Below are 24,078 nucleotides of genomic sequence, written 5' to 3' on the forward strand. Positions count from 1 at the left end.
GGCCGCCGGGACGGCTCCGCCCCTCCCCGGGTGGCCAGCCGGCGTCCCGTCGGGCGCCACGCGGGGTCAGCGCGGGGTCAGCGTGGGGTCGGAGGGCCAGGCGCGCTGCGGTTCCGACGGCTCTTTGGCTCCCCGGCTCCCCGGCTCCGCGGCCCGGCCGGGCGGGCTCAGGTAAGTCGAGGCGGGCGAGCGGAGCTGGGCCCGGGCCCGGCGGTCCGCAGTCTACCGCGCCACCCTCCACGCGCACCCACGCGCCCCGCCTCTGAGAGGCGCCCGCGGCAGGCCGGGTGCGAGGCGGGCGGCTCGCGGGGAGACCCGAGCGGAGCGAAGCCCGAGGGGAGCCCGGGCTGGGGAGCGGGGGCCGCGCTCGGGGTGAAGCGGGGCGGGACGGGCCGCCTTTTGCCTGCGAGCGGAGCGCCCTGGCCGGGCCGGGAGTGGGAGGGAGGGCGCCGGGAGCTCCGGGCCAAGGCGGGAGCAGTTGCGGAGGCGAAGGCGGCGGCGGCAGTGCCGGGCTGAGGGGAAGCGGGTCAGGAGGAGCCCCGCTCAGGCTCCAGCTCTGAGCGGTCAAGCGGGCAGACAGACCCTCTGCCCGTTGGGGGGCGCTGGGGAGGCGCGGTGCGGGCCGGTTCGCCCGTGACCGATTTTGGGTTCCCAGGGCAGGATGTACACCCTGCTGTCCGGCCTGTATAAGTACATGTTCCAGAAGGATGAGTACTGCATCCTGATCTTGGGTCTGGACAACGCCGGGAAGACGGTACGTGCGGTCCCGTGTCAACACCCCTACTCCCCCGCTGCCCTATAGTCCTGTTGGTTTTATGCTTTTAGCTGCGTGTTCTGTACCAAGATAGGATCCGAATTCCGCTTAAGGCCATGGGACAGTTACCGCTAGCTGCTTTAAAAGCAAACCGTTGTTTTGTTTTGCTTCAATTTAGAGGAATAGGCCCAAGTAGGGGTATTTGTGAAGCAGCCATGAGAAGTCTCCCAGTTCTCACGTCACGCCTCTCTTTCTCTCTACCTTTAGACCTTCTTGGAGCAGTCAAAGACCCGGTTCAACAAGAACTACAAGGGGATGAGTCTGTCCAAAATCACTACCACTGTGGGCCTAAACAGTAAGGGGGTCCTTTAGGGCTGTGGGTTTGGGGGGCGGAGCCCTGAGGATGCTGCGGTGTACGGAGGCCAAGGGTGAGGCCGCTGCTCCGGCTCCCATTGGCCCCAGCATTGCGGAGCGCCGGCACCGCCTGCTCCTCCCGGGAGAGCTGGGAGCCCGCGTGTCAGGGACCAAGGCCACAGCCTCACCTGTCTCCTTTTCTCCCCAGTCGGCACTGTGGACTTTGGAAAGGCCCGCCTCATGTTCTGGGACCTAGGGGGGCAGGAGGAGCTGCAGTCCTTGTGGGACAAGGTAAGGTGGGCGGATGCCACATCAACTCCCTGGCCTGCCTGTCGTGCCATCTCTCTAGCTGGCACCGTGGTCTCTTCCTCCCTTTCCTCAGAAGGCCTGGGACTCCCCTTGTTTTCTTCCTGTTGGCGGCTTCTGTCACCCACTTGGTTCCTGAGGCTCACCTCCAGCCCAGTTCCCAAGTCACTCCCCCCAAGAGCCGGGACAAACTCGGTTCCTTTTGGCTTAGAGATTTTGTTGCTAATCAGAATGGGACGAGATGAAGAATGGTCGAGGAGCAGACCTGGGGGAGACGCAACGCCTGTTTGGTGCTCAGCTGCAGCACCGGGGCCTGAGTCTCCCCTACTGGGTCCTCCCTCAGTCCTAGCTTAGGGCCTGTCCTCCATGGTGGCCCCTTCCCCATCAGGGGAGGGTGTCCTCCACGGCCCACAGCACGTGTCTCCTCTTTCGAGGTAGGTTTGAAGCGTTTCTGAGACCTCAGGACTGGAGTCGGTCTTCAGCTCCACCTGTGCCAGGCACCGCGGTCCAGCAGAGAACAGGGCAGGACAAGCCTCTTCCCTCAGCCCCCTCCCAAGGGATTGGCATGGCGGGTTTGGTACAGCCTAGTGCCAGGGGCACAGACAGGTTCACCCTGATTCTGGGGGCAGATGTGCCCATCCCAGCACTTGCCGGTGGCTCAGTGCCCTGGTCTTGATTTCTGGTTTGACCCCAGCAGCAGGTACCTGGTCACTTTTTCCTATTTCCTCCCAAAGTGTCCCCCCCGTCCTGACCTCCAGCCAAGAGGACAGGTTCCATCCTACGGCCAGAAGGTCACTGACAGATCCCCTGTGGCCATTTAAGTCGGACCAAGGCAGAGCCAAGCTAGGGGCTGTCTGTGCAAACTCTAGACTCACATGGGGAGTGTGAAACAGGTCCTGACGTTCTGTCATAGGCCAGGGTCTTGGGGGCAGATGCTGCGGCAGAGGTTGGGGTGCAAGTGTATGGGGGGGCCGCGGGCCTAGGCAGGGGCGGGGTCATCTCAGATGCTGCCCCACGTCGGGCCACGCTGGCTGGGACTCCAGCCCTGTGGCGGGTCACCACGGTGGGCTGCCCTGGGCGGCTGTGATATGGTCAGGTGGCTCTTTATGGGTCAGAGTGGGTCTTGCAGGAGCCAACAAGGGGATGAGCACTGGGTGCACTGCTTCTCACAGCAGCCAGGCCACGGCCGGTGACAGGTGCGCCTGCACACACACGCCTCTGGGGACCGGCTCCTCCTGAGGGGAAGCTGGGTTGGTCGTGTCCCCCCATCCCCCCACCAGCTTCCACGTCTGTTGGTGGCGTGGCCTCGTTGCCTCATCACAAGGGGCTGAGCCCCAATCGCTGAGCCTGCCGTCTCGGGGGAACCCTGGGCTGCTCGCGTGCTCTGTGACTCGGGTGGAGTGGGTGCCCTGCAGTCTGCCTACGGCGTCAGGTGCCCCTGCCAGGGTGGGCGCCTCGCTGGCCCCTGTGAGCGGGTAGCATGGAGGTGACCAAACCCCTAACCCCAACTCTGAGTCACCAGGAGGGGTGGGAAGTGGGGCTTCTGCTCCCCCTCTGGTTCTGAGACTCTGTCGTGGGGCCTGCCCCCCACCCCCGTGCCATCCGGCACGGTCTGGCGGATCTTCGCTCGCGTGTCCACTGCTCTCCGTCCATCCCGCACCTCCGCTCGTGCCGCATGCTGCTGCCCACGGGTCTGTGCACGTGCCAGCCTCAGGCCAGGTCTGTGGACCAAGCAGACGCCCTGGCGCCCTGCCACAGGGGTGACTTCTGGCCTCTGTCCCTCCAGTGTGAGGCCACAGGTGGCACCACCATCAGGGTCTGGGCACGGCGGGTGCCGCGGGCTCGGCAGCCCCTTGCACTCCGGGTTGGGCTCACGCTCAGCCCCAGGGGTGCCACTCCTGCCCCTGCCGCAGCTGCCTGGCCGTCGCCCGATGCCCGAGGGCGTGGCGGTGGACCTGGTGGCCCCGTCTGCCGGGGCCCGGTTGCACATGGGTTGAAGTCCCCTGCCACCACAGGGGCCCCACGGGCAGAGCGGTGATTCCCTCACTGGCTCGCTGCAAACCCCACGCTGTCCCCTCCTGCCTCGGAGGCCTCCACGGTCGGGCTGCAGCTCCTGGCCCTGCGTCACCCAGCAGGCTGGCCAGAGAGGCCCCGGGTGTGGGACACGCGGTCTGCAGACCCGGAGGCCACCCGTGTCGGGCTTCCTTCTCCGTAGCGAGCGCAGGTACAAAGGCTTGACTTGTACTGGTGAGGGGGGGGAACAAGTCGGCGTCATGCCCTGTGGCACATGTGGGTGTTCCGGGTTCCTGGGCTCACGCTGGGCAGGAGCCGGAGTGGGCCTGGGGGCGTCACCCGCTCCGCCAATGTGGGCATTTCCGTGCTCTTTTCTGAGCGGGATAGAAGGCCGACTTGCCAGGCCCGTTTCGTGTGTCTGTCCTTTCCCAGGGGTGCTGCCGTTCACCCCCCATAGCTCTCCCCACACCCCGGGCTCTGGTGGTTTTAAGTGTCGGGGTGGCTCCTGTGTGGCCGCTGCTGGCAGGGAACCCAGGACCGGCCACCCTCCCGGCCCCGGTCCAGCCTGCAGAGCTCTGAGCTCGCTGGCGCTGGCTCAGGTGTTGGTTCTGTCCCACGCAGGGGACAGAACTGCTTTGAATGTTCTGGACTCGCCCCTCGGTGGGCTTTCCGTGGCTCCCCAATGGCAAGCCGCCGCTGCTCCCACCCGCAGGTCTGCTGAGACCCCGAGCCCCATACCTTCCCCTCCGGCCGCCGTCAGGCCAGCAGGCGTGGGTGGGTCCTAGGAGCGGAGGCTGAAGCGGTGTTCGGAGCACAGCACCCGGCCAGTGGGCGAGGGAGGTGGCCACCCCGGCCCTGGGGTTCTGGGGTGCCGCTCCACTCCGCCCTCCCTCCCCGCCCCCAGGAAGCACCCCCGAAGGGTCTTCCAGCGGGGGGCCGGGCGCCCGCGGCTCAGCACCCCGTTCTGCTCCCGCCCAGTACTACGCCGAGTGCCACGGCGTCATCTACGTCATCGACTCCACGGACGAGGAGCGGCTGTCCGAGTCCAAGCAAGCATTCGGTTTGTGTGGCTGGCCAGGCCGGGGAGGCGGGGAGCGGGCGGTCCGTCTGCACAGCCTGCTTCCAGAGCTGGGCTGGGGGGGGCGGGCGCCAGATCAGGAGGGCCCCAGCCGAGTGCGTCCACGCCTGTAGGGGGTCCGCGAGGGCCTGGGGACCTCTGGGCAGAGGCGGACAAAGGGCGCTCACTGCCGCCTCTCTGCTCGCCCCAGAGAAGATGGTCACAAGCGAGGCGCTGGACGGTGTCCCCATCCTGGTGCTGGCCAACAAGCAGGACGTTGAGGTGAGCCCCTGGGCCCAACGGGCCCCACTCCCGGGGGACAGGGTGCCTCTCCCAGGGGAGGGCTGCTGCCTTTCTCAGACACCGGAGCACGGCTGCCCCGGGGCAGAGCCCCTCCCCCACCCCAGGCCTCTGGCCGCAGTGATGCCAGGGACCAGGAGCCTCCTGCTGGGCAGACCCAGGTGAAAGCAAGCTCTGGAAAGAAAATGCAGAGGGACCAGGGTGGGAGTCAGCCCTGACCCCGACCTGTCTGCTGCCCTTGAGCACAGTAGCTGTGCTGGCCTCATCCCCTGGGACCGCTGGCCAGTGGTGGTGCAGCGGCCATCCGCGTGGATGGGGCCCCGAGCAGGCCGGTGGCACGATCCTAGAGCATCTCGGTCGTGGCTGCCAGGCTGCGTCTCGGACCACCGCTGCTGCCCTGTAGACTTAACCTGACACCTGCTCCCCTGAGGCTGCTCGCCAGGCAGGACCCCTCCTGGGCGGAGTAGCCCCAGGGTGCCCCCTGCAGCTCTAGGAACTGCCCTGAGGTAGGGCCGTTGGGAGCCTGACCTCACAGCCTCGCCTCCCCCAGACTTGCCTCTCCATCCCCGACATCAAGACCGTGTTCAGCGACTGCGCCTCCAAGATCGGCAGGCGCGACCTCCTGACCCAGGCCTGCTCGGCCCTCACGGGGTGAGTGCGGCTCTCGCCCTGGGCGCCGGGGCCCGCGCTGGCCCCGCCTCACACCCGCTGTCTCCGCAGCAAGGGGGTGCGCGAGGGCATCGAGTGGATGGTGAAGTGCGTCGTGCGGAACGTGCACCGGCCGCCGCGGCAGCGGGACATCACATAGGCACAGCCAGCCCAGGGCGCCCACCGCTCATCCGGAAGAGCTCCTGCTGGCTCCGCCGCTGATCCCCCTGGGGGCTGGGTTGGCTTTGCCTTGTGGTGGTTCTACTTGCTTTGTTTTTCTTCTAAGACAAACTTTTCTCTGTATTCAGAAAAGCGTAGGCATCCGGAGGCTTCTTCTGCCAAGGGGAGCTGGGGCGGCAGGGACCCCACCAGACCCCCACATCGCGCCTGGACCCCGCCCCCGAGGCCCAGTTTTGGGGCCCTGGGGTGAGGCCTTGGCAGGCCACCACTCCCTTTGGAGCTGCTGCTCCAGCAGGCCTGCCGGCCTGGACCCTTGTGGGGCCTTGTGGGGCAGCTGCCTGGAACTGGATGTTTCCGGAGGTGTGGGGCCCTTCACAGTGCCCAGCGCTGCTCCACGCATCGTGCCCACGGAGGGGGCTGGGGGGCCATGGCTGTCCTCAGCCTCTGTCCCTTCTGATCCTGGAGGCGGACTGGGGGGCTGGTGTCAGCTTGAGGAAGACCTGGGCTCGCCTCCGTCCCTGTCCCGATGCAGCCTCAGGACGGGGCAGGGGAGACCTGCCTGGGAGGCTGTGTGCCCCCTCCACTGGCCCAGCCACCTTGTTTTGATCCCCAGCAAGGACGGTAAAGCTAGGCGGTTGTGCTGGGAGTGGGCATCACCCCCCCGCCCCCCGTGCGCAAGCCTGCCTGCCACCCACCTAGGATGACCACAGTTACCACCTCCGGGGGTTGGGCTGGTGGTGTGCTGGGCCTGCGCTTCCAGCTGGCGGTGAAGGGCGGGGTCCCCCTCAGGGCTGGGGTGAGCCATCTAGAAACCCCTTTCCAGGCCCGTGTCCAGGAGCAGAGGCCCTCCAGGTAAGGCTGGTCCTCAGGACCCTCCCCCACGGCCCCTGCAGGAGCTGCCAAACCCCCATGAGCCTAGCCATGGGTGAAATAAAGACAGTTGGAGTGGCTCCTGTCCACCGTTACTCCAGAGGCCTGGTGGCTTTGTGTCTGAGGGTCACAGCCAGCCCCAGCTGCTCTCCTCAATGGGGCCCAGGAGGAGATGCTGGGAAGGGATGAGTCAGGCTGGGGCTGGGGACCAGCTGCAGGTGATGTGAGTCATGGGGGAGTGGGGGGCTGTGACCCTGCCTGCCCTGGGGCCCTTCCTGGGGGTCAGGCAGGCAGTTCCGGGGCTAGCAGGGGGCTGCCAGGCCAGGACTGGGAGTCCCCCTGGATTGATGAGTCAAGCCGTCATCCAGACCTGCCCCAGAAGGGAAAAGCGACGTTTCCCAGAAAGCGAGTGAGACACGCTGTCCTATCGGGAGGTCTTGGCTGGTCCCTTGCTGGGAAATCCCCTGCTGCTTTGAGGGTGGAGCCCAAAGGAGGGGTAATTTGAGGGGGACGCTTCTCCTGGTACCCCAGGACGCACGGGCTGGCGTGTTGGCCACTCCGGGCTGGCTTCTGTTCCACGGTGAGCGCCCGGGGACTGGGCAACCCTCCCTCCACACCATCCTAACCACTGAGAGCACAGCTGGGGCGGGGAGGATCACGCAGTGAGGCCTGGGGACGGCTGCCACCCGCTGTCCCCGTCCCCCACAACCCTCTCCCCATCGAGGGTCCGTCCCAATCGGGGCGGGGGGAGGCAGCAGGGTGCACCCCGCCAGGTGTGCCCACTGCGCGCCGGCCAGACACCACACTCGTTTGCCAATCGGCTTTGTGAAAATACATTTAACGCCCCAGGGGCCGGGTCCAAAGCCTACTTAGGTGCGACTTGCGGGTCGCCCACGCGGGGGCTCGGGCCGGGAGCGAATAGATAACGGGGAGAGTGCTCAGCGCGTGCGGAGAAAGCGCTCGCGGACGCTGCGCTCCAGCCCGGATAGCCTGGCCGCGCGCAGCGCCCGCAGCAGCCGTGCCCCCAGCGTCCCGGGTTGCGCCTCTCGGAGCTCCGTGAGCTGCCGCCACAGCCTCCGCTGCAGCGCTGCGCGGTCCTCCCTTTGCGGCGGCGGCGGACTCGGCGCCCCGGGGCCCGCGAGCGCCTGCTGCAGCCGCTGGAGCCTCCTGCGAGAGAGGTCCTGGAAAGCCACGAAGTCGACCACGGCGCGCTGGCACTCTTCGGTCCCTGCGGGAGGGAGGGGCGAAGGGGTACCCGGCTAACTGCCAGCGTGCCGTGAGCGTCCCTCCGCGCCCCGGAGGGACAGGACCGAGGGATCCCCGCGCGCTAACGAGTGGGTGAGGCTGGAGCCGTGCTGGAGGGTCCGGGGGACCGCGGGAAACGGCCGGCAAGGAGGTGGGGCTCGTAGGCCGATGCCGGGAGTGAGATGCGACGTGAAGGGGACCCGCCACGCTCGCTGCCGTGCCCTCCCGCAAGCCGTTTAAACCCTCGGAGCCTGTTTCCCGACGTCGGCGAGAAACGGCATCACGCGCCAGCGCCGACGCCCTCAGCCAAGTGCATCCCCTAGGCTGCCCCCACCACGCTTCCGGAAGCCCTTCCCAGGAGCCCATCGGGGCCTCCACGCCCCCCGCCCCGCTCACCCGGTGCCCCCGGCTCCAGCAAGCCGAGCGGGAAGCCCGTGCATTTGGTGCACAGAGCATCGTGGAACGGGGAGCCCGGCACGTTGATGGCCAGGCCCAGGGCCGTGCAGTTGCGGTGGGGCTGGCACCGCTCCGAGCTCGAGCTGCTGGCAGAGAAGGTGCCCGGGGAGCACGGTTGGCACTGCGTGTTCTGGCTGGGGGTGCCTGAGGACGAACGGGGAAGCCGGCGTCAGGGGAGCCGGGTTGGCTCCGTTCGGCGGAGGGCCCGGCGCCGCGGCCCCGCCCTGCACCCACCGGGGGCGACCACGCCTGCGCCCGGCGGGCAGGGCGCGTGCTCCAGGCAGAAGCCGGCGTGCGCGAAGAAGCCGGGGCGACAGCGGCAGGCACGGTTGTGGGTGGCCCCGCACGGCCGCGCCTCCTCCTCGCGCTCCCCGCAGATGACGTTGCAGTAGCGGCAGCGCTCCAGGTAGTTCCAGAACTCCGTGTAGTGGCGTGGCGGGCACGCGCCGCACGTCGTGGGGTTGTCCCGGCCGCAAGGTTGCTGCACGAAGGTGCCCGGGGGGCACTTGTCACACGCCAGCCACTCCCCCGTCTCCGCGTCCCGCCTCGGGTAGGTGGGCGCGCCCACCGCCGTCCCCCGCGCCGCAAGCGCCAGCAGCAGCACCGGCAGCGGCCACAGCAGGGGCCTCATGGTCTCGCTGGAGTGGCGGCGGCCTCCCGGGCCGCGTCCTATAAGGGCTGGCTTGGCCACGCCCCCGAGGAGCCCCGCCCAGCCTGAGGGGAGCGGTCGGCCACCTGGGGGCCCGGGCTTCGACCCCTCCCTCCGCAGAGCCCAGTGTCAGGGCGGTCCCGTACGGGCCAGCAGCACCATGGGCAGCTCCTGACCCCGTTACCAGGCCTGGCAACCGGCGGGTGGAGGGGGTAGCGGCTCCTGCTCTGAACAAACCAGGTGCGAGGGAGGCTGCCCGGACGCCTCCTTCCTTCCAGGTTCCCCCAGCCCACCACCAAGGCCGGGCCACACAGACCGCTTCCCAGCAGTGCCGGCAGCTTTATTAGAACCCTGGCCCCTGAGGAACAAGCAGGTCCCTGGAAGGTCCCCGGGACAGAAGGTGCAGGCCTCCCCTCCTTCCTGCTGGGGCTCCACCCACAAGCTGGTGGTCAGGGACGTTCTGGGGAAGCACCTTCCAGTGGACCCACCCCAGACCCCAAGGTGGCCTCGGGGCCTCTCACAGGGGGCCCAGATCCTGCTGCCGTCTCAGGGGGTTCCCCACGGACACTGGACTGGCCTCCCCGTCAGGTGCACGCTTGGCCAAGGGGTTTCTGGTATCAGGCCTGGCTCACCCCCAGCCGACAGGCAAGTGTCCAGGCTGCGCCCCAGGCAGGGGCAGCCTCAGCCTCTGCAGACCCTGCAGCACCCAGAGGGTCTCAATGTTCACTGGGGCTCCGGCCAGAAGACCTGCGTGAGGCTCTGCTTTCTGGTGGCAGCATGGCAGGCCGGGCACGTCCTAGAGACCTGTGGAGAGAGGGCGCTGGACACACCTGCCAGACCCCACTGCCCACCCCAGCCCCTCAGCCCACCATGTGGGGCAACGCCCAACAGGCCACGTCCACAGGGGACAGGGCCGGGTCCACAGGGTCTGGCTGCCGACCTGGAGGTGCTGTCGCCAACAGGCCCGGCAGCAGTGGAAGTCGCAGGAGGGGCACTGGAAGGGGACCACGTCCTCCGCCCTGCAGCCAGGACACACCAAGCCCACTGCAAGGGGGCTGACGTGAGCACCACAGGCCTGCTCGGGCTGGGCCCCCACTCCCCATGGTCCCTGCAGCCCCTCCCAAGAGACCTACCCCACTCGGACTGTGCCTGCCCGCAGGGGGCACCAGGGGGCCGGCCGGGAGCCCCCGCCCCCTGAGCCGGCCTCTGCGTAAGGAAGGAGGAGATCTTGCTCTGGGTCTTCCCGGGGGGTTTCTCTGGCAGTGAGGGGCCTGGAGACAGGAGGGAGTGAATCGGAGGGGTGCCTGGCACTTCCCTGCTGCCCACCTGCCCACCCTGCCAGGGCTGAGGGGGGCTGGGGCGACAGGGCGGCAGGAGCACCAGACAGGCGGCCCTACCTGGCCCGCGAGCCCCGCAGGCGGGGTCAGAAGGCGCAGCAGGGCTCCCCTCCCAGGGTCCCAGGGCCGGGGCGCCCAGGCCCGCACACGTCTGCCGGAAGCGCTGCTTGTGGTGAGGGCGCACGAACATGCCGAACCCTGCTGGGAGCGCAGAGCATCGCTCAGGCGTGGCCCTGCCGCCCACCCCACTGCCCGCCCCCACCCGCCTCCCACGCGGGCCACTTGCTCTGCAGCAGGGGCAAGTCCTCAGGCTTTGCAGTGGTGAGTGAGGCCACCACGGCCACCACCTTCTCGAAGTCGTCATCCTGCTTGTACGTGGTCAGTGCCGCCAGGAGCTGGCTGTAGCCTATGGCCCCCAGGGCCCTGCGGGCATCGGCCAAGTAGGCACTCACGGCAAGCGGGTGCTTCTTTGCTCCGGGGGCTCCAGACCCCTCAGGAGGCCGGCGGCTGGGGTCTCCTAGTGGGAAGGTAACACATCTCAGTCCGCCAGCTTCCCAGGAAATCACGTTGGCCTCCCCTGCTCTGGGGGCACAGAACCACAGCGGCCCCCAGGAAACTCCTCCCCGCCAGGGTCTTCCCTCTGCTCCTGGCTCTGGTCCAAAGCCTCTTCAGGGACCAGGTACCTGCAGGGAGCAGCCCGGAGGCCAGGTGGGGCCGGCCCTGGTTCAGGTGTTCGCGGGGGTCCAGCTGCCTGGCTGCACCCTGGGACATGGTCAGCTTAGGGTCAGGCTCCCTCCTTCCTAAAGAAACACAGAGACAAGGAGGCGCCCAGCTGGTCCCTGAGGATCCAGAGCATGACCAAGGAGGGGATGGGTCTGTCCAAGGGGAGACCGGGCTTCAAACTCTCCTCAGACAACCGCAGGAGGCCCCTGGCAGCTGGGAGCAGGCAGGCCTCCTCCCCTGCCTTAAATGGGGGGCAGGACAGTGGGGGACAGGCACAAGGACACCCCAGTCAAGAAGGGAGCAGAAGGGTGACTCAGGCTGGAATCTCCAACCCCAGGGGCCCCCTGTGATTCCCGCCCTTGGGGAAGTCTCGTCCAGAGATGGGCTCTCCTGTAACAAATGGGGACAGCGACTCCCAGGCTCCGGACCTGCAGGGCCCACTCCAGGTAGAGACTGGGGTGGACGGGGCTCCAGGACCCCTATGTGTACACGACTCCCCAGGCGCAGGTCCTCCTGGGAGGCCCGGGCCATGTGCCTTCTGGGGGCCCACACCTCCCCAGAGTGGGGCACCCGGCACGGATCTGTCAGCCTCAAGAACAGGGAGGCTGGGCCACATGAGGACCCACTCCAAGGGCCAGCTGCCACCCCACCCTCAGGGTCTGAGTTTGAGGGTCCCACCCAGGCAGGGCCCGTCTCACCGCTGGAGTCCAGGGCCGGTTGTGCTCCCCACCTCCGCAGAAGGCCATGCTCGGGCCCGGAGCTGCAGCCTCGGCCCGTCAGTTGGCGGCAGACCTCCTCAAACTGCTGCTTGTGGTGGGGCCGCACGAACTGATAGAAGCCTGTGGGGAGGGGCGTGGTCTGGGCCTGCAGGTCCCCGGGGCTGCAGCCACTGCACGGGGTCCCCACCCACACCTCTGCAGGTCAACCGGGGACCCTGGTGGCCCCCCAGCCCATGGCCGCAGCACGGCCCCCAGGGTGGGACCCTCAAATGGGCAGCCTCTACTGGCCAAGGCACCTTGGAGCAGGCTGTGCTTCTTGGGGTCCTCGGCAAAGAGGGGGCCAAGGTGAGCGGCCAGGGCCGCGAGGTCATCGGAGCCCTTGTAATCCCGCAGGGCCTGGGTAAAGGTGTCGAAGCTGGCCTGGCTCAGCGCCTGCTTCACGGCCGCCATGAACAGCTTGGCCCCGCCTGTGTCCACGCCGGCTTCTGGCTCCTCCTGCCGACACACAGCCGGTGCCCCTGTCAAGAGGCATCAACCCTCCCTGTCTGCAGGGGCAGCGAGCTGCTGTCAGGGGCTGCTGCGGAGGATGCTTAGCTGGCCTGGCCCAGCTGGGGTCACCAAGGGCAGCCAGGAGGGGCTGGCAGGGGCCCCGGGTTAGCTTCAGCTTAAATGGCCGGGCCCGCTGAGCACAGCAGAGGGACAGAGTGCAGGCTGGCCTTGCCCAGGCTGGTGGCTCCTGCTCCTCTGCTGAGGTCCTGGTGCCCATGGCAGGGGGCGCTTCTCAACGTGCCAGGACTTCAAACACCCCCGGGCCCTGCTTCTGCCGCACACCCCAGCCCTGATCCCGGACCCTCGAAAAGGACCCTCCAGGCTCCCAGGCTGCCCCCCAGCTTGGCCCTCAGAGGCCCAGGCCCCTGGCACCTAGGCCACTTCCTCAGTGTCAGTCCCTTGGGCACTGCCTGGTTCTTCCCAGAAGCCAAGGGTGGCGGACAGAGGCACCAGCATTTGGGGCTTTCTGGAGCTTCTAGGGTGTAACTCAGCTGCTCTTCACTGCCTTCATCCGAGGCTGGGAACACCACGTGCCTCACACGCAGGCGCCTCACACGCAGGCGCCTCACACGCAGGCGCCTCACCATCCACGTTCGTGCCAACAGCCCAGCCTGGCCCGGGCCAGGGAGCCAGCCCGGCTGCAGGCCCCACACCAGACCTGCCAAAGGGCCAGGCCTGGCTCCTGCCCAGCTGGGAAGACAGCACCTTCTGTGGATGGAGCCCACGGGCCTGTGTGGACCCGACCGCCCCACCAAAAAGCAACACAAAACGGAAGGCCCAAATCTGCCAAGAGTGCAGGACTCCAAAGTGTGGAGGGTCTGCCCTGAGGGGGGGCACTGCCCAGGGACCCCAGTAAGGGGGAGGAGACGTGAGGCAGGCGGTGGCACTGCAGCAAAGGGCACATGGGAACCCCGTGCTGGTTCTGAGAGCTGAGTGGAGGTGAGATGTTCTCACAGTAAAATATCAAAGGAGAAAAGGGAGGGGATCAGAGCAGGCCAGGCCCTGGCACAGCATGAGCCTGGCGGGTGGAGGGTGACAGTGGGATCCGCAGAACAAGCAGCTCGTCTGTGAGGAAGTGAATCCAGCCAAACACCGCTGGTGGGGCTGGTGCGGGCCCTGCGTCTGCTGCCCTCCCTCCACCCCTGCACCCGCCCTCAGGCCCGGCTGCCCCCTCCCCTGGGCCCCGGCTCCAGCCGGCACGCCTGCAGAGCGCCTGCAGAGCCTGTTCCCCAGCGGGGACAGCTGAGTCAGGCCAGTGGGCAGGTCTGGCCCGCTCACACCTCACACCACCCTGAGCCACACCGGCCGAGGCGCCAACCAAGCTTCCTCCGTCTGCGGGCCGCCCACGTACCGGGCCGACGACCAGCCTGACCTTCCTCCGCCTGCCACGCTGCTCCTCCGCTGGTCTCTTCTCACGAGGGCCCCACGGGGCGGAGTGGCGGAGGGCCTGAGGGCGACACAGGTGTGTCCAACAGGCCCTCAGGGCCCCGAAGCCCTGACACTGCCCTGGGCGGCAGGGCGGAAGAAGTACCCTCGGCCCCTTGCAGGGAACCAAGTGCGAGAGCAGGTCCCGGGCAGCAGCGTGGCAGTAACTGAAGGGCACTGGCGGGAAGGGACGAGAAACACGAGTGGGGCAGCTGCGCCCTGGGCCTAGAGGGCGGGACAGCAGGGAGCGGGCACTGACGCCCGGCGGGAAGCAGGGAGCTTCAGGTCAGCTGGGGAATTATGCGCTTCTGGACAAAGGCCCCAGGGCAGAACATCCTGCCCGCAGCTCAGGCTCCCAGAAAGGGCCAGGCTCAGGCACAGCAGGAGCGGGAAGTGAGCGGACCGTGTCCAGCACGGGGGCGTGTTGGGGAACCAGCTGAGGGCTGGGGGCTGTGCCAGGGCGGGGCAGGCACACAGCACCACCAGGCATCCGCTGAAATCCCCCTGCCCTCCCGACCAGCGGGTGTGCAAGGGTGAGCATGGTGGCGCCCAAGCCCAGATGGGCCGAGCCATCCGTGTCCCTCCCCAGGGAGCCCGGCCCCCGCACCTCGTCCTCCGCAGGCAGGGCCTCATCCCCAGGCCCCTCGGCCAGCTGCTCGCTGTGTTCCAGGGCGGCCAGCAGCCCCACAGGCCTCCGCTGGGCCCGGATGGGTTCCTGCTCGTACTCCACACAAAGGCTGCCCTCGGCATCCCCGGTGACCAGCAAGCCTGCAGGAGCACGCGTGGCTGAGGAAGTCCACCACCGCCTGCCGGGCACTCCGGTCGTCGGCCCCAGCGTGCCACCACCCTGCGGGAGGCGCCCCGCCCTCCACCCTGTGGGGCCCCACCCGGTGTGTCGCCCAGCCACACGCACCTGTGCGTCTGCGCCTCAGGCTAGGGACGTGCACATCCAGACTCGTGGCCTTCCTGGTGTGGAGAGGGCCGGGTGACACGGCCACCGAGGCAGTGCCTTCTCCTTTGCCCAGACTCGGAGCAGCAGCTCGGGGGGCCAGCACGGGCATCTAGACGTTCACAGGAGGTTGTGGAGGTCCCACCCTGCTCCTTCCCCTGGATGGGACACGAGGGCACGGCCAGCTAGCGCTAAGACTCACGGTTCTCTGAGCGACGCGGAAGAACTGGGCCACATCTCGGATGACGTGGCCGAAGCTGTCATACACCTTGACGTGGGGACGCACCCAGGAGGGCAGCTGGGCTCTGGCGTCCGCAGAGCTGAACCTGCAGGGCGGTGGGGCCGTCAGCCCGGGAGCCCCGCCTGCCCCGGAGCCCAGCTCCCTGGCAGACTCACCAGAGGGAAGAGCCAGTGTCCAGGGGCAAGGGCTCTGGCCTGAGAGCGCGGGGTGGGGGGGGCGGGGGGGTGGCCTGCACCTGTGGTCGCAGAGGAAGACAGCCCCGTAGTCATGGCGATGCCGGATCACCCGCCCAATGGCCTGGTTCACAGCCCTGGATGCCTGCTGCCGGTACCAGTCGTGCCCGGAGAGGAACTGTGGGGCCGGGGCGGGGGGCTGGCTCAGCCACGGGGGCTTGAGCACCACCTGCCCACCCTCAGCCGCACAGCCTCTCACCTGGTCCCGGGCCCCATTCTGGCCCTTCATCTCATCCAGGAACTGCATCTTGAGGACAACCCGGGGGTCCATGCGGGGGGGGTACGGGAGGCCCGTGACGATCACTCCACGGCCATTCGCGTCTGCGAAGTCCAGCCCCTCGCTGGCCTGGGAGGCAGCGGGCACTCTTTTCCCCCATCTGCCTCCACTCAAGCCCAGAACCTTCCCTAAGGGCCCACCTGTGCCTGGACCCTCACAGCCCCACAACCCCCAGGATGCGGGTGGGAGAGACCTCCAACTTCGAACCAGGCTGTACCTGGGGTCCACCGCTCCCAGAACCCCACAACCAACTTCTTATTCTCAGAACCTCCTCCGGCCCACCTGCCCACTGCCCACTGCCCATGTGTGGGCCCCAATGCCCAGCCTAGGACCCCAGGGCCAGCCCCTACAGGACCAGCAGGGCCACACCCTCCTGTGTCTGCTGGACATGGGGCCTGAGGGAGGTGACTGGCCTCTCCTGCCCACGGTGCGGCCCCCAGGTGACGAGCCCTAAGCCGCCCTCAGGCACAGGTTCCAGGAGGGGATAAGGAGCCAGGTGTGTGGGACCCGGACCTCAGAGGCCTCACCTTCCCCCGGCACACAGCCAGGAAGGCGGCCCCACTGGACCCGGGGGCAGCGACTCTCGTGTAGAAAGCCTCCATCACCTGGAAGGGGAGGCTGGTCAGCCCGGCCTGGCCCCTCGCCTCCTTGAGCAAGACCCCCAGAAATCACCCTGCAAGATGAAGCACCGTCCGAGCCAGGAGGCAGGCCAGCAGAGCTGCAGCAGCATGTTCGTGGCGTGGGCTCCCAGGCTGACCTGAAGCCAGCATCCAGTGTCTGCTTGCCGTGCCCAGAAAACCCAGGGGCCCCGGGGCTGGGGGGTGGGGGCAGACCTGCTGCTATCGTCCCCAAGCCCAAACTTCCTAAAAGGCCAGCAGGCCCTTGGCCACACACACCCCGGGGCTGGCCTGAGCCCAGGGCAGGGGGAGGGAGCCCCGGTGACCCAGACCTCCGAGAAGCCTCCTTTGGTCCTTGGCTCCACGAACAGGGGCTTCAGGACCTCCAGCTTCCTGGCAAAGTCATGGGCCTATGGGAGCAGGCAGAGAGGGAACGCCCGTCACACCTTCTCAAAGACACACGGCCCAGCCCTGCCAGACCCTTGGCTGTCTGGGGCTCCCTCCCGGCCCCAGAAAACACTGGAAGGAGGGACTCACCCGCCAGAACTCCAGGCTTTTCTCCATGACGGGGTAGGAAGGGAAGAAGACCAGGAGCCCGTGCGGGACCACACGGGCGATGTTGCCTGCAAGCACCATGGCCTGGGTCAGCAGCAGAGGATGTCCGCAGAGGACCCCTCCAGCCCCCCAGGAAGACCAGTCAGGACAGGGAGTGGAGTGGGGGCGGGCGACCCCGGAACGGGGCAGGGGCTCAGGAATGGACAGCATGGGCACTCACCCAGTGCCTTCCCCAGGGACGACAAGCACTCATCAGAGAACCTGCAAGGAACCGGGGGGCTGTTGCCATGAGGGGCCTGGCACTCGGCCACCCGCCTCACCCAGCAGGCCCCCTACCGTTTGTCAAAGGCCGAGCTCAGCTGGGCTCCGTCGGGGCCTTTGGGGACAATCCCCACCCAGATCTGGTGCTTGTCGATGACGTGTGGGTTCTCCAGGCAGACTGGGAAAGGGCTGGAGGGAGGCAGGGGGTGGCCCCTGTGAGATCCTGAACCCCCAGCCCCCCCGGCAGCCCAGGGCCCCCCGGGGGGGGCCAAGGGTCAGCCCTTACATCTGCATCTCCAGGGTGAAGGAGGACACGGGGGCCAGTGTGCCGCTGGTGAGGATGAGGGTGCGGACGCCCTGGTGGACCAGCTCACGCATGCTGTGGCCAGGGCTGAAGCACCAGTAGCTCAGGACCTTCCCTGCGGGGGGCGGGGGCACGCGTGAGGCCCAAGCCGCTTGCCCAGCAGCCACCCTGGGTCCCCCAAGGCAGTGCTGGGCCCTGGGGCCCAGGTGCACAAGTCTCCCACGGGGGGCCTGCCCGCCCTCCCTCGTCCCAGGAGGGAGGTTCCAGGAGCAGGAAGCAGACCGGAGAAGCCCGCCAGCATCCTGGGGCCGGGGGAGGGGGATGCTGAAGTCACTTCCAGAGAAGTCAGCCTACCCCAACCCCAGACGTCCTTGTGGCTCAGTGAAGAGCCAGCCTCCCCGTCCCTATACTCCAGGTGGGACTGCAGAAGAGGGAGGGGCGCAGGCCCACAGCCCCTGGAGGCAGGAAGCCGGGGCAACATCCTACACACGTCCTGCCCAGCCAGGGAGGATGCCAGAGCAGGGCCTGCGGGCAGACACGCCGGCCCTCCCATGCGCTCCCAGTGGCTCCGGAAACAGGAGGTGGAATAGCACAAGCGGATGCTGGAACTGTGCCTCTCGGGTCAAGACCACGTCACAGGTCAGCAGGGACACTTCCCAGAAAAGAGCAAACCACTTTCTGGGACCAGAGAAGCCTTTTCCAACTTTCGGGATGGGACCTGCCCCTCGGTGGGGAGGACGGAAGCACGGTTCCGAGTCCATACTGTCCTGGGCCAGCCCTGCACCAGCAAGGACAGGAGTGACCACGGAGGACGCTGGGGAGCCAGGAGCCCGGTCTCGGGGCGCTCTGGCTCCTCTGTCCAGCGGGGGTCTGAGGGCCAACCCCTGTGGGAACTCCAGGCAGGCCGTGGGCCACCGGACCCTCGGAGGTCTCTCACTTTGACAGCTCTGACTCTTAGAGGGCAGGTGGGGCATCACCTGGAGAAGGCTGGACCGACAGGCGGCCGGGAGCCCGCAGCTGGACGGGGCACCGCCCCAGGGGGAGCATGTCCCAGCCACCCGAGGTGCCGTACCTTGCTTTCTGGCCGCCGTGGCGTTCCAGGCATCTGACCGCTGAGCTGTCCTCCGGTGACCAGCATCAGGGTGGATGTGCACCTGGAGAGGTGGAGTGGATAGGTGTCCTCGGCTCCACTCGGGAGCCCCCATCCTGGAGGCAGCCCCACCTTGTGGGACTGAGACCGTGGCCCGGGAGCTCCCCATCCAGGAAGCAGACCCACCTTGTAGGACTGACACCCCGGCCCCACCATGGAACTGGGGCCACCTTCAGCAGGGTCCACGCTAAACACGATCTGAACAGCAGAGATGAGGGACAAAGTCAGCAGGACACGCTAGAGGCTGCCACTCCTGCTGAGTCCCTCCCACCCAGGACAGACGGACACTCAGGACACAGCCACCACCTGCCCCTGCTTCCAAGCCAACAGCGTCCCTGGGGCAGGACCCCAGGCTAAGGAGCCGGAGCTGCCTGTCCCCTCCCATCAGGGGCCCCACCGCACTAGAGACACAGCCGCCCTGCAGGCCCCTCCTCGGCAGCCAGTCCAGGGCTCTCAAGGGGACCGGGTCCAGGTCAGCAGCCCGCCCTCTCTGCTCTCCCCCAGGGCTGGGTCAGGGGATAGGGGAAAGGAACCCCGTTTACATCGAGAAGTAATAGGATGAAATTAATCCCTAAGTAAAATAAGCAGAATTGTACTCTTAGCCAATGCAACAAGCCAAGAAAAAACCACAAGAGGGATAAATATGGGGGCAGAAAATACAACACACTAGACGCTACAAACAACAGGACCATCTACTTAGAAAATCCAGAAAACCAAACAACAAAATTTTAGAACTGAAAACTTAGTAAGATAGCTTCACACAAGGCCAACAAATAAAAGTCAATACTTTTCTTGCACACAAGCACCAGTGAGTTAAAAAGAGCCCTTCCACAACAGCAGCAAAAAGTATGTAACACTGGAGATAAAGCAAGAGACAGACGTCACTTCCTCCGGAACAGTCTGTGAGGTCGTCCTGGAGAACAGAGCCGGACCTCTGGACATCACAGAGCCCCGGCTCTCCCCACAATAACCCGCAAGTCCAAGGCACCCCAGCCAAAGCCCGAGAGGCTCCTCACAGAAAGGGAACAATCTGACTCTGATACTCGGCTGGTGGAAACAAGGCCAAGACACGTTCAAAAGGGACGGCGTGTTCCACGGCCCCGGGCCTTCACGTCACTCCCAGGCGCCTTCTGCTGGGTTAGAGGCTGAAGATGAGGCCACGACTTCTACCCGGTGTCCGTGAAAACAGAGAAGGCCGGCACCACCAGCACCCGTGGGCAGGAGCCTCACCCACCACATCTCCCTACAAACAGGAAAGGCCTGGGAAGCCCGGGTCAGCAGCCTGTTCTCAGCAAACCCCTGACAGGCCCAGGGGGTGCGGGCGCAGGGGCAGGAGGAGCAGCGCGCACCCCACGGCCTTGCATGTGAGGGCCCAGAAGCACGGCCTGCGGGTACAGTGCAGCCTGTGAGGAGTAAGTACCAACGGTGAGAGGAGCTTCGAGAAGCACTTGCATTGTCCAGACGGCAAAACACCTGGCCTCGCGATTCACCACAGTGTCCGCCTGCAAGGACGGAACCACACACACTGGACTTGACCCCGGAGCAGAGGCCACACCGCCTGGTGAGGCCACTCTGGGGCCATGGCTTCCTCTGCAAACCCCTGCACTGTGGCCCCAGAGCGGCCCTCACACCTCAAGTGATGGCCAGGAGTTTCAGACAGCCGTGTGGCTGCCCTGTGTCCAAGTGCCGGACACGGGTGGGTGGCGGGAGGAGGTGGCTGGCGCGGGTGCAGCTGTGGCCCCGGGGGAGCCTGCTGCGGCCACCCTGCCCGGCCTGGGCTCTGCTGCCTGCCCACGGCCAGCTCTGCACTCCACCCTGGGGGCTCCGTCCCATCTGTGAGGCGGGGATGGGGCTGGAAGAGCAGCTGGAGTCATGGAGAAGGAACATTCTAGCGTGGCATCCTGCAGGCCCGGGCTCTGCCCCCCTCCTCCCATCACTTCCTGCCGGGGCAGCAAGCGTCCCAGGCCTCTGCCCCCCGGGCGGTGACCCACCGTTACTGCTGGGTCTCCAGGGAGTCCCGAGCCCCAGCTGCGGCGCCCCGGCCCTGCCCTGGAGGCCCTGCCCCTGCCAGGTGGGCCCTCCCTCCATGGCACCCTCTGCCCGTCCTCCCGCCCTCCTCACGGGTCCCTGCAGCTGAACAGGCCAGCGGGCCGGGGCGCCCTCACTCCGGGCCTGCACGGCCCCCTCCTCTCCCCGACACCTGTTTATGGAGCGGGTCCTTCCCTGCTCCATATTCTCTGGAAGCCAAACACCACTAACCCCATTGGTTTGGAATTTCCCTTGGCAGATGCTCTAAGTAGCCCCTGGCGGGTGACTCAGCTTCCTCTGCTGCCCAAGCTGCCTATGGGCCATACTCGCTCACCAGCCTGTCATGTCCCCTCCAGCTGGAGGAAGTGTGACCCAGCAGGTGCTCATCCCACATCCCATCATGATGAGCACCTGTGGGTGTGGCCAGGGGCCCCAGGGATGCCGCCCTGCACAGGCCGACCGCAGGCCTGGCGGGCAGCGTGGAAGATGTCGTGTAGCCGTGGAAGCACCGCGAGGGGTGGGAGAGACAAGGAGGGGGCGACAGAGTGATGCACTGCCGGGCAGGTCACCCAGGGCCTCGAGCCCACTGAGCCTGCCTGCAGCCAGGCACACCCCACCGTAACCCCGTGCAGCATGGGCAGCCATGCACATGCCACACAGGGCCTCGGGTGCCCCGGTTTCCCCAAGGACCAATGGCCGCGGAGGGGCCTCTGCAGAAAGGCCCAGCGAGGCGCAGGAGGGGCTGGAGCGCCTGGAACCATGAGACTGGCCCTCAGCGGCCAGCTGGGCAGCCACGCAGCTAAAGGAAGGCAGGCCCTGGCCTGTCCACTTGAGCTGAGAAAGCGGCTCAGCCGGACACACGGGACAGCACGTTAGGGGCAGGAAGTGGTCACATCCAGAGGCCCTGAGGCGTGTGACAGCCCCCCTGGTTGCCTGGCCTGGGGAAAGTGGGGTCTGCATGTGGCAGAGGAGGGGCTCGGTGAGCCCTGGAGGCTGCCCCTACCCCCAAGCGGATCCCAAAGCCCAGACTGAGGCCGGCCTGGCCCAGAGGACGTGCAGACCACCCACCGACTCCAAACACCAGCCCCAGGCCCCACCTAATGGGCGTCGACGGGACACACCCACCCCTCGTCTCAACGCCCCCTGGGCGAGGCTGGCCCAGCAACGCAACAGGGGCTGGGGGACAGAGTCCGTGCCCCCCACTCTGGCACGGGCTCCCGCATTAACTTTCCCCTGAAAAGCTGTGTCAACAAGAAACTGGAGAAAAGGCGGCAGCTGGCTGGGCAGGAGCCGCTGGGCCTGTCTGAAAACTGCAGGGACCTGCCAGACTCTCACCCTAAGCGGCCCCGCCCTCAAGGCCTGCGGGCGGGTGCTCAGGGCGAGAGGAAAACAGCCCTGCAGTGCTGACTTGAAGCGTACGCTGGGGGAGCCTTGTCCTTCCCCAAGTCTAGAATCTATCGCAGCTCTGCAGAAGGAAGCCCCACCAACTTCCATCAGGAAAGAAAAGGAGACACCACGTCCTCGTGGCAGCGGTCCCTACCTGGATGATGTCTGCCAGCTTCTGCAGCCCTGCCGTGTTGGTGAACAGCCCTGTACCTGTAGGGGCAGCGGGTGCTGACCATCCACTGGGTTCTCCAGCCTCCATGTCGGCTGAGGGGCATGCCCTCAGAGGGCAGCTCACCCTGTCTTCCCAGTGGGCCTTCCCAGTGGGTCAGTGGGACAAGAAGAGCGGCTCTGCAGCCAGATAAGGCTGGGGCTGCCCACAGCCCAGGAGCAGGCAAGGCTGGGCGCCCCCGGTGAGACCAGAGGGCTCCGTGGCACAGCCTCTGGGAAGCGGTCCCATGGAAACCCTCCGGGCAGAAACAGAGCACAGGAGGTTTGGGGGGAGGATGAGGGGCCCGCAGCCCCACCCGGGCCCCTCACGGCTCTTTCCTAGAAGGGGTTAAACAGGGAAGCCCGCTCTTTACAGGACACATGCCACCAAACATGCTAAGATCTCAACATCCGAATCAGAAAGGCAGCTCCATGGGCCAAATTCCTGTCAGGCTGCGCCCGAGTAAGGAGTCAGCCACAGGGCGCATGGTGGCCGGGGACTCACGTCCTGCCAGGTGTTGGATGATCTGGTCCAGGGAGTCAAGGATGCAGCCCTTGGTGTGAAACGTTATCTGGGCTTCGGCAAACAGCTCAAAGATGTAGCTACGAGGAAAGAGGCAGCTCAGGCCTGGCAGGAGATTAGGCTGCACTTCGGGAACCTAACAGCCAAAAGCATTTTAAGTTTCCTTCACCCAGAAACAAGCTCTGAGCCTCTGGGGAGGCCCAAACCTGGAGGTGAAAGGCCTCTCCCCTCAGGAGCCCCAGTGGGGAGGACAGTGGCCTGCATGAGACCGGTGTATACCCAGAAAAAGGCCTGGGCTCGGGACTCGGGCCCCGCATGGGGGCCAGGAGGAGGTCATCAGGGCCTCCCTGAGGTGGTGGCTCTGGGCAGGGCACCCAAAGGGCAGTTCTGGAGAGTTAGGAGGGAGGGTGGGCAGTGGAAGCTGCAGAGGAAGCCCTGTGGGTGTGGGAGCCAGGGAGGCATCAGGGCCATTTAGGAAGCAACCAGGCCCTGCGAGGGCCTGAGCAGAGCGGGGCAGATGGGGCTCAGGGACAAGGCAGGCAGCCCAGCGCTCTAGAACATTCCAGAACATTCCCTGCCGCGACAGACCTGGGCCTGGGTCCCAGCGCAGCTGGCAGTGGTGCACCGAGGAGAGCGACACCTGCCCCAGGCCACCATCCCACGGGGAACAAACCCTGCGGCTCAGAGGCCTGTGGGACGTTCAGAACGTTCCAGGCGACTTTTCGTCCTAACAGAAGGTGGCACAGAGGCAGGCGCCTCGTTCTAAAAGGCAACTGCAGCGCAGAGGGGTGAACCAGAGGAGAGGGTGGCGGTGCGACCCTCTCAATGACCAAACCCTCCCGGACCTCCAAGACGGAAAGACTCTCCGGATTTCGACCCAGTGACATTCCAGGCCACGTGGGGCGGAATGCTGCAGGGACAGAGCCCGGCACACCCGCCCTGCTAGGTCCCTCACCTCCCAGGCTTGGTGACACCGCCATCACCTCCAGGCAGCTCCACGGCGTCGATGGCACCCTCCAGACGAAGCAGGATCGCTGTGGGGTTAGGGGCTCTCAGGGCGGGGCTGTGGGGGGCAGTCCACGGCAGGCGGGAGGAGGGGGAACTTACTCTTCAGCTTCGCGAGGTCCTCCAGCTCCAAGTTCAGCCCTGGGCAAGGGAAAGCGCAAATACACAAGTCTGCATCCTTCTAATTCCACCACCCCGTCCTAAGGAACCACGATGCTGGTGTGGAGGGCAAGACACTGACAGAAGAGGCTCTGAAACCCACATGGCTGGAACTTGACCTGGAAGCAGCAGCCTGAGTTGAGGGGGGCGGTCACCTTCAGAGAGACCCTGTGGACATGCACATGAACGTGGTTCTGAGCTGCACTTTCCTGATGACCAATGGGCTCCTTTTTCCCTGTGCATACTGGCCATCTGTGTATCTTTCAAGAAGTGTCTATTTATATCTTTTGCCCATTTTTCAATTGGGTTGGGTTGTCTTTTTGTTGAGTCGTTAAAGGTTTCCTCCCTATTTTAGATACAAATCCCTTATCAGACACGTTATTTGCAAAAACTTCTTCCTGTTCTGTGGGATGTCTTTGCTTTCTTGATGGTGTCCCCTGATGCACAGAAGTGTTTGATTTTGTTACGTCCCGTTCATCTAGTTTCGCTCTGGGTGCCTGTGATGTTGGTGTTACTTCTAAGAAGCTGCTGCCTAACGCAGGGTCCTGGAGATTGACACCTGGGTGAATAACCCCACTCCTTAGGTGTGGGCTGTGCA

At 66.2% G+C, this 24,078-nt stretch overlaps 3 protein-coding genes across 11 annotated transcripts in view; 1 reads left to right on the forward strand and 2 right to left on the reverse strand.

The window, feature by feature from the left end:
- The first annotated feature begins 23 nt into the window (after positions 1 to 23).
- ARFRP1 (ARF related protein 1) lies at positions 24 to 6,582 on the forward strand. Of its 5 annotated transcripts, none has more exons than XR_014296089.1 (8): positions 24 to 171; positions 656 to 754; positions 1,022 to 1,109; positions 1,317 to 1,399; positions 4,406 to 4,487; positions 4,701 to 4,766; positions 5,335 to 5,435; positions 5,505 to 5,534. XR_014296089.1 is itself a non-coding variant. In XM_082645029.1 (8 exons), the coding sequence occupies exons 2-8, from the start codon at positions 662 to 664 to the stop codon at positions 5,590 to 5,592; spliced, it is 675 nt and encodes a 224-aa protein (XP_082501155.1). In that variant the 5' UTR covers positions 24 to 171; positions 656 to 661; the 3' UTR covers positions 5,593 to 6,582. The 5 variants fall into 5 exon arrangements, 4 of the variants coding, with proteins under 4 accessions (XP_082501155.1, XP_082501158.1, XP_082501157.1 ...); XM_082645029.1 differs by having other exon boundaries at positions 4,332 to 4,487; positions 5,505 to 6,582; XM_082645032.1 differs by having other exon boundaries at positions 25 to 171; positions 4,332 to 4,487; positions 4,696 to 4,766; positions 5,505 to 6,582.
- A 722-nt stretch (positions 6,583 to 7,304) lies between these two features.
- On the reverse strand, positions 7,305 to 9,099 carry TNFRSF6B (TNF receptor superfamily member 6b). Its single transcript, XM_082645026.1, has 3 exons — positions 8,418 to 9,099; positions 8,124 to 8,327; positions 7,305 to 7,710 (listed from the first exon to the last, which is right to left on the reverse strand). Exons 1-3 carry the CDS (start codon positions 8,812 to 8,814, stop codon positions 7,421 to 7,423), a joined length of 891 nt encoding a protein of 296 aa, XP_082501152.1. The 5' UTR covers positions 8,815 to 9,099; the 3' UTR covers positions 7,305 to 7,420.
- A 52-nt stretch (positions 9,100 to 9,151) lies between these two features.
- Positions 9,152 to 24,078, reverse strand: part of RTEL1 (regulator of telomere elongation helicase 1) — a 28,129-nt gene continuing 13,202 nt past the window's right edge. For 2 of the 5 annotated variants that reach the window (XM_082645021.1, XM_082645022.1), the window contains exons 11-36: positions 23,424 to 23,462; positions 23,272 to 23,350; positions 22,299 to 22,396; positions 21,741 to 21,796; positions 18,299 to 18,370; positions 18,095 to 18,176; positions 17,005 to 17,137; positions 16,794 to 16,907; positions 16,678 to 16,718; positions 16,440 to 16,525; positions 16,235 to 16,312; positions 15,813 to 15,890; positions 15,208 to 15,354; positions 15,011 to 15,126; positions 14,737 to 14,860; positions 14,499 to 14,646; positions 14,193 to 14,353; positions 13,512 to 13,607; positions 11,908 to 12,106; positions 11,591 to 11,731; positions 10,853 to 10,969; positions 10,456 to 10,686; positions 10,230 to 10,367; positions 9,966 to 10,103; positions 9,773 to 9,876; positions 9,152 to 9,636 (exon numbers count right to left, since the gene is read on the reverse strand). In XM_082645021.1, coding sequence (XP_082501147.1) covers positions 9,556 to 9,636; positions 9,773 to 9,876; positions 9,966 to 10,103; positions 10,230 to 10,367; positions 10,456 to 10,686; positions 10,853 to 10,969; positions 11,591 to 11,731; positions 11,908 to 12,106; positions 13,512 to 13,607; positions 14,193 to 14,353; positions 14,499 to 14,646; positions 14,737 to 14,860; positions 15,011 to 15,126; positions 15,208 to 15,354; positions 15,813 to 15,890; positions 16,235 to 16,312; positions 16,440 to 16,525; positions 16,678 to 16,718; positions 16,794 to 16,907; positions 17,005 to 17,137; positions 18,095 to 18,176; positions 18,299 to 18,370; positions 21,741 to 21,796; positions 22,299 to 22,396; positions 23,272 to 23,350; positions 23,424 to 23,462 — 2,897 coding nt within the window. In that variant the 3' untranslated portion in view covers positions 9,152 to 9,555. The remainder of the gene's footprint in view (positions 9,637 to 9,772; positions 9,877 to 9,965; positions 10,104 to 10,229; positions 10,368 to 10,455; positions 10,687 to 10,852; positions 10,970 to 11,590; positions 11,732 to 11,907; positions 12,107 to 13,511; positions 13,608 to 14,192; positions 14,354 to 14,498; positions 14,647 to 14,736; positions 14,861 to 15,010; positions 15,127 to 15,207; positions 15,355 to 15,812; positions 15,891 to 16,234; positions 16,313 to 16,439; positions 16,526 to 16,677; positions 16,719 to 16,793; positions 16,908 to 17,004; positions 17,138 to 18,094; positions 18,177 to 18,298; positions 18,371 to 21,740; positions 21,797 to 22,298; positions 22,397 to 23,271; positions 23,351 to 23,423; positions 23,463 to 24,078) is intronic. The other 3 variants (XM_082645023.1, XM_082645024.1, XM_082645025.1) reach the window with 3 other exon arrangements.

The sequence above is a fragment of the Mesoplodon mirus genome (genome assembly GCF_964341445.2).
Source record: "Mesoplodon mirus genome assembly, chromosome: 15".
Taxonomy (NCBI): domain Eukaryota; kingdom Metazoa; phylum Chordata; class Mammalia; order Artiodactyla; family Ziphiidae; genus Mesoplodon; species Mesoplodon mirus.

What these genes read in the sequence shown, in the direction of transcription:
- ARFRP1 (XM_082645029.1), top strand. Translation starts at nt 662, where the DNA reads ATGTACACCCTGCTGTCCGGCCTGTATAAGTACATGTTCCAGAAGGAT. An exon ending in TGCAGTCCTTGTGGGACAAG is followed by an intron (nt 1,400 to 4,331) that starts GTAAGGTGGGCG and finishes CCCCGCCCCCAG; the next exon opens with GAAGCACCCCCGAAGGGTCT. An exon ending in GCCTGCTCGGCCCTCACGGG is followed by an intron (nt 5,436 to 5,504) that starts GTGAGTGCGGCT and finishes CTGTCTCCGCAG; the next exon opens with CAAGGGGGTGCGCGAGGGCA.
- TNFRSF6B (XM_082645026.1), bottom strand. Translation starts at nt 8,814, where the DNA reads ATGAGGCCCCTGCTGTGGCCGCTGCCGGTGCTGCTGCTGGCGCTTGCG. An exon ending in CGCAGGCGTGGTCGCCCCCG is followed by an intron (nt 8,328 to 8,417) that starts GTGGGTGCAGGG and finishes GTTCGTCCTCAG; the next exon opens with GCACCCCCAGCCAGAACACG. An exon ending in GCTGGAGCCGGGGGCACCGG is followed by an intron (nt 7,711 to 8,123) that starts GTGAGCGGGGCG and finishes TCCCTCCCGCAG; the next exon opens with GGACCGAAGAGTGCCAGCGC.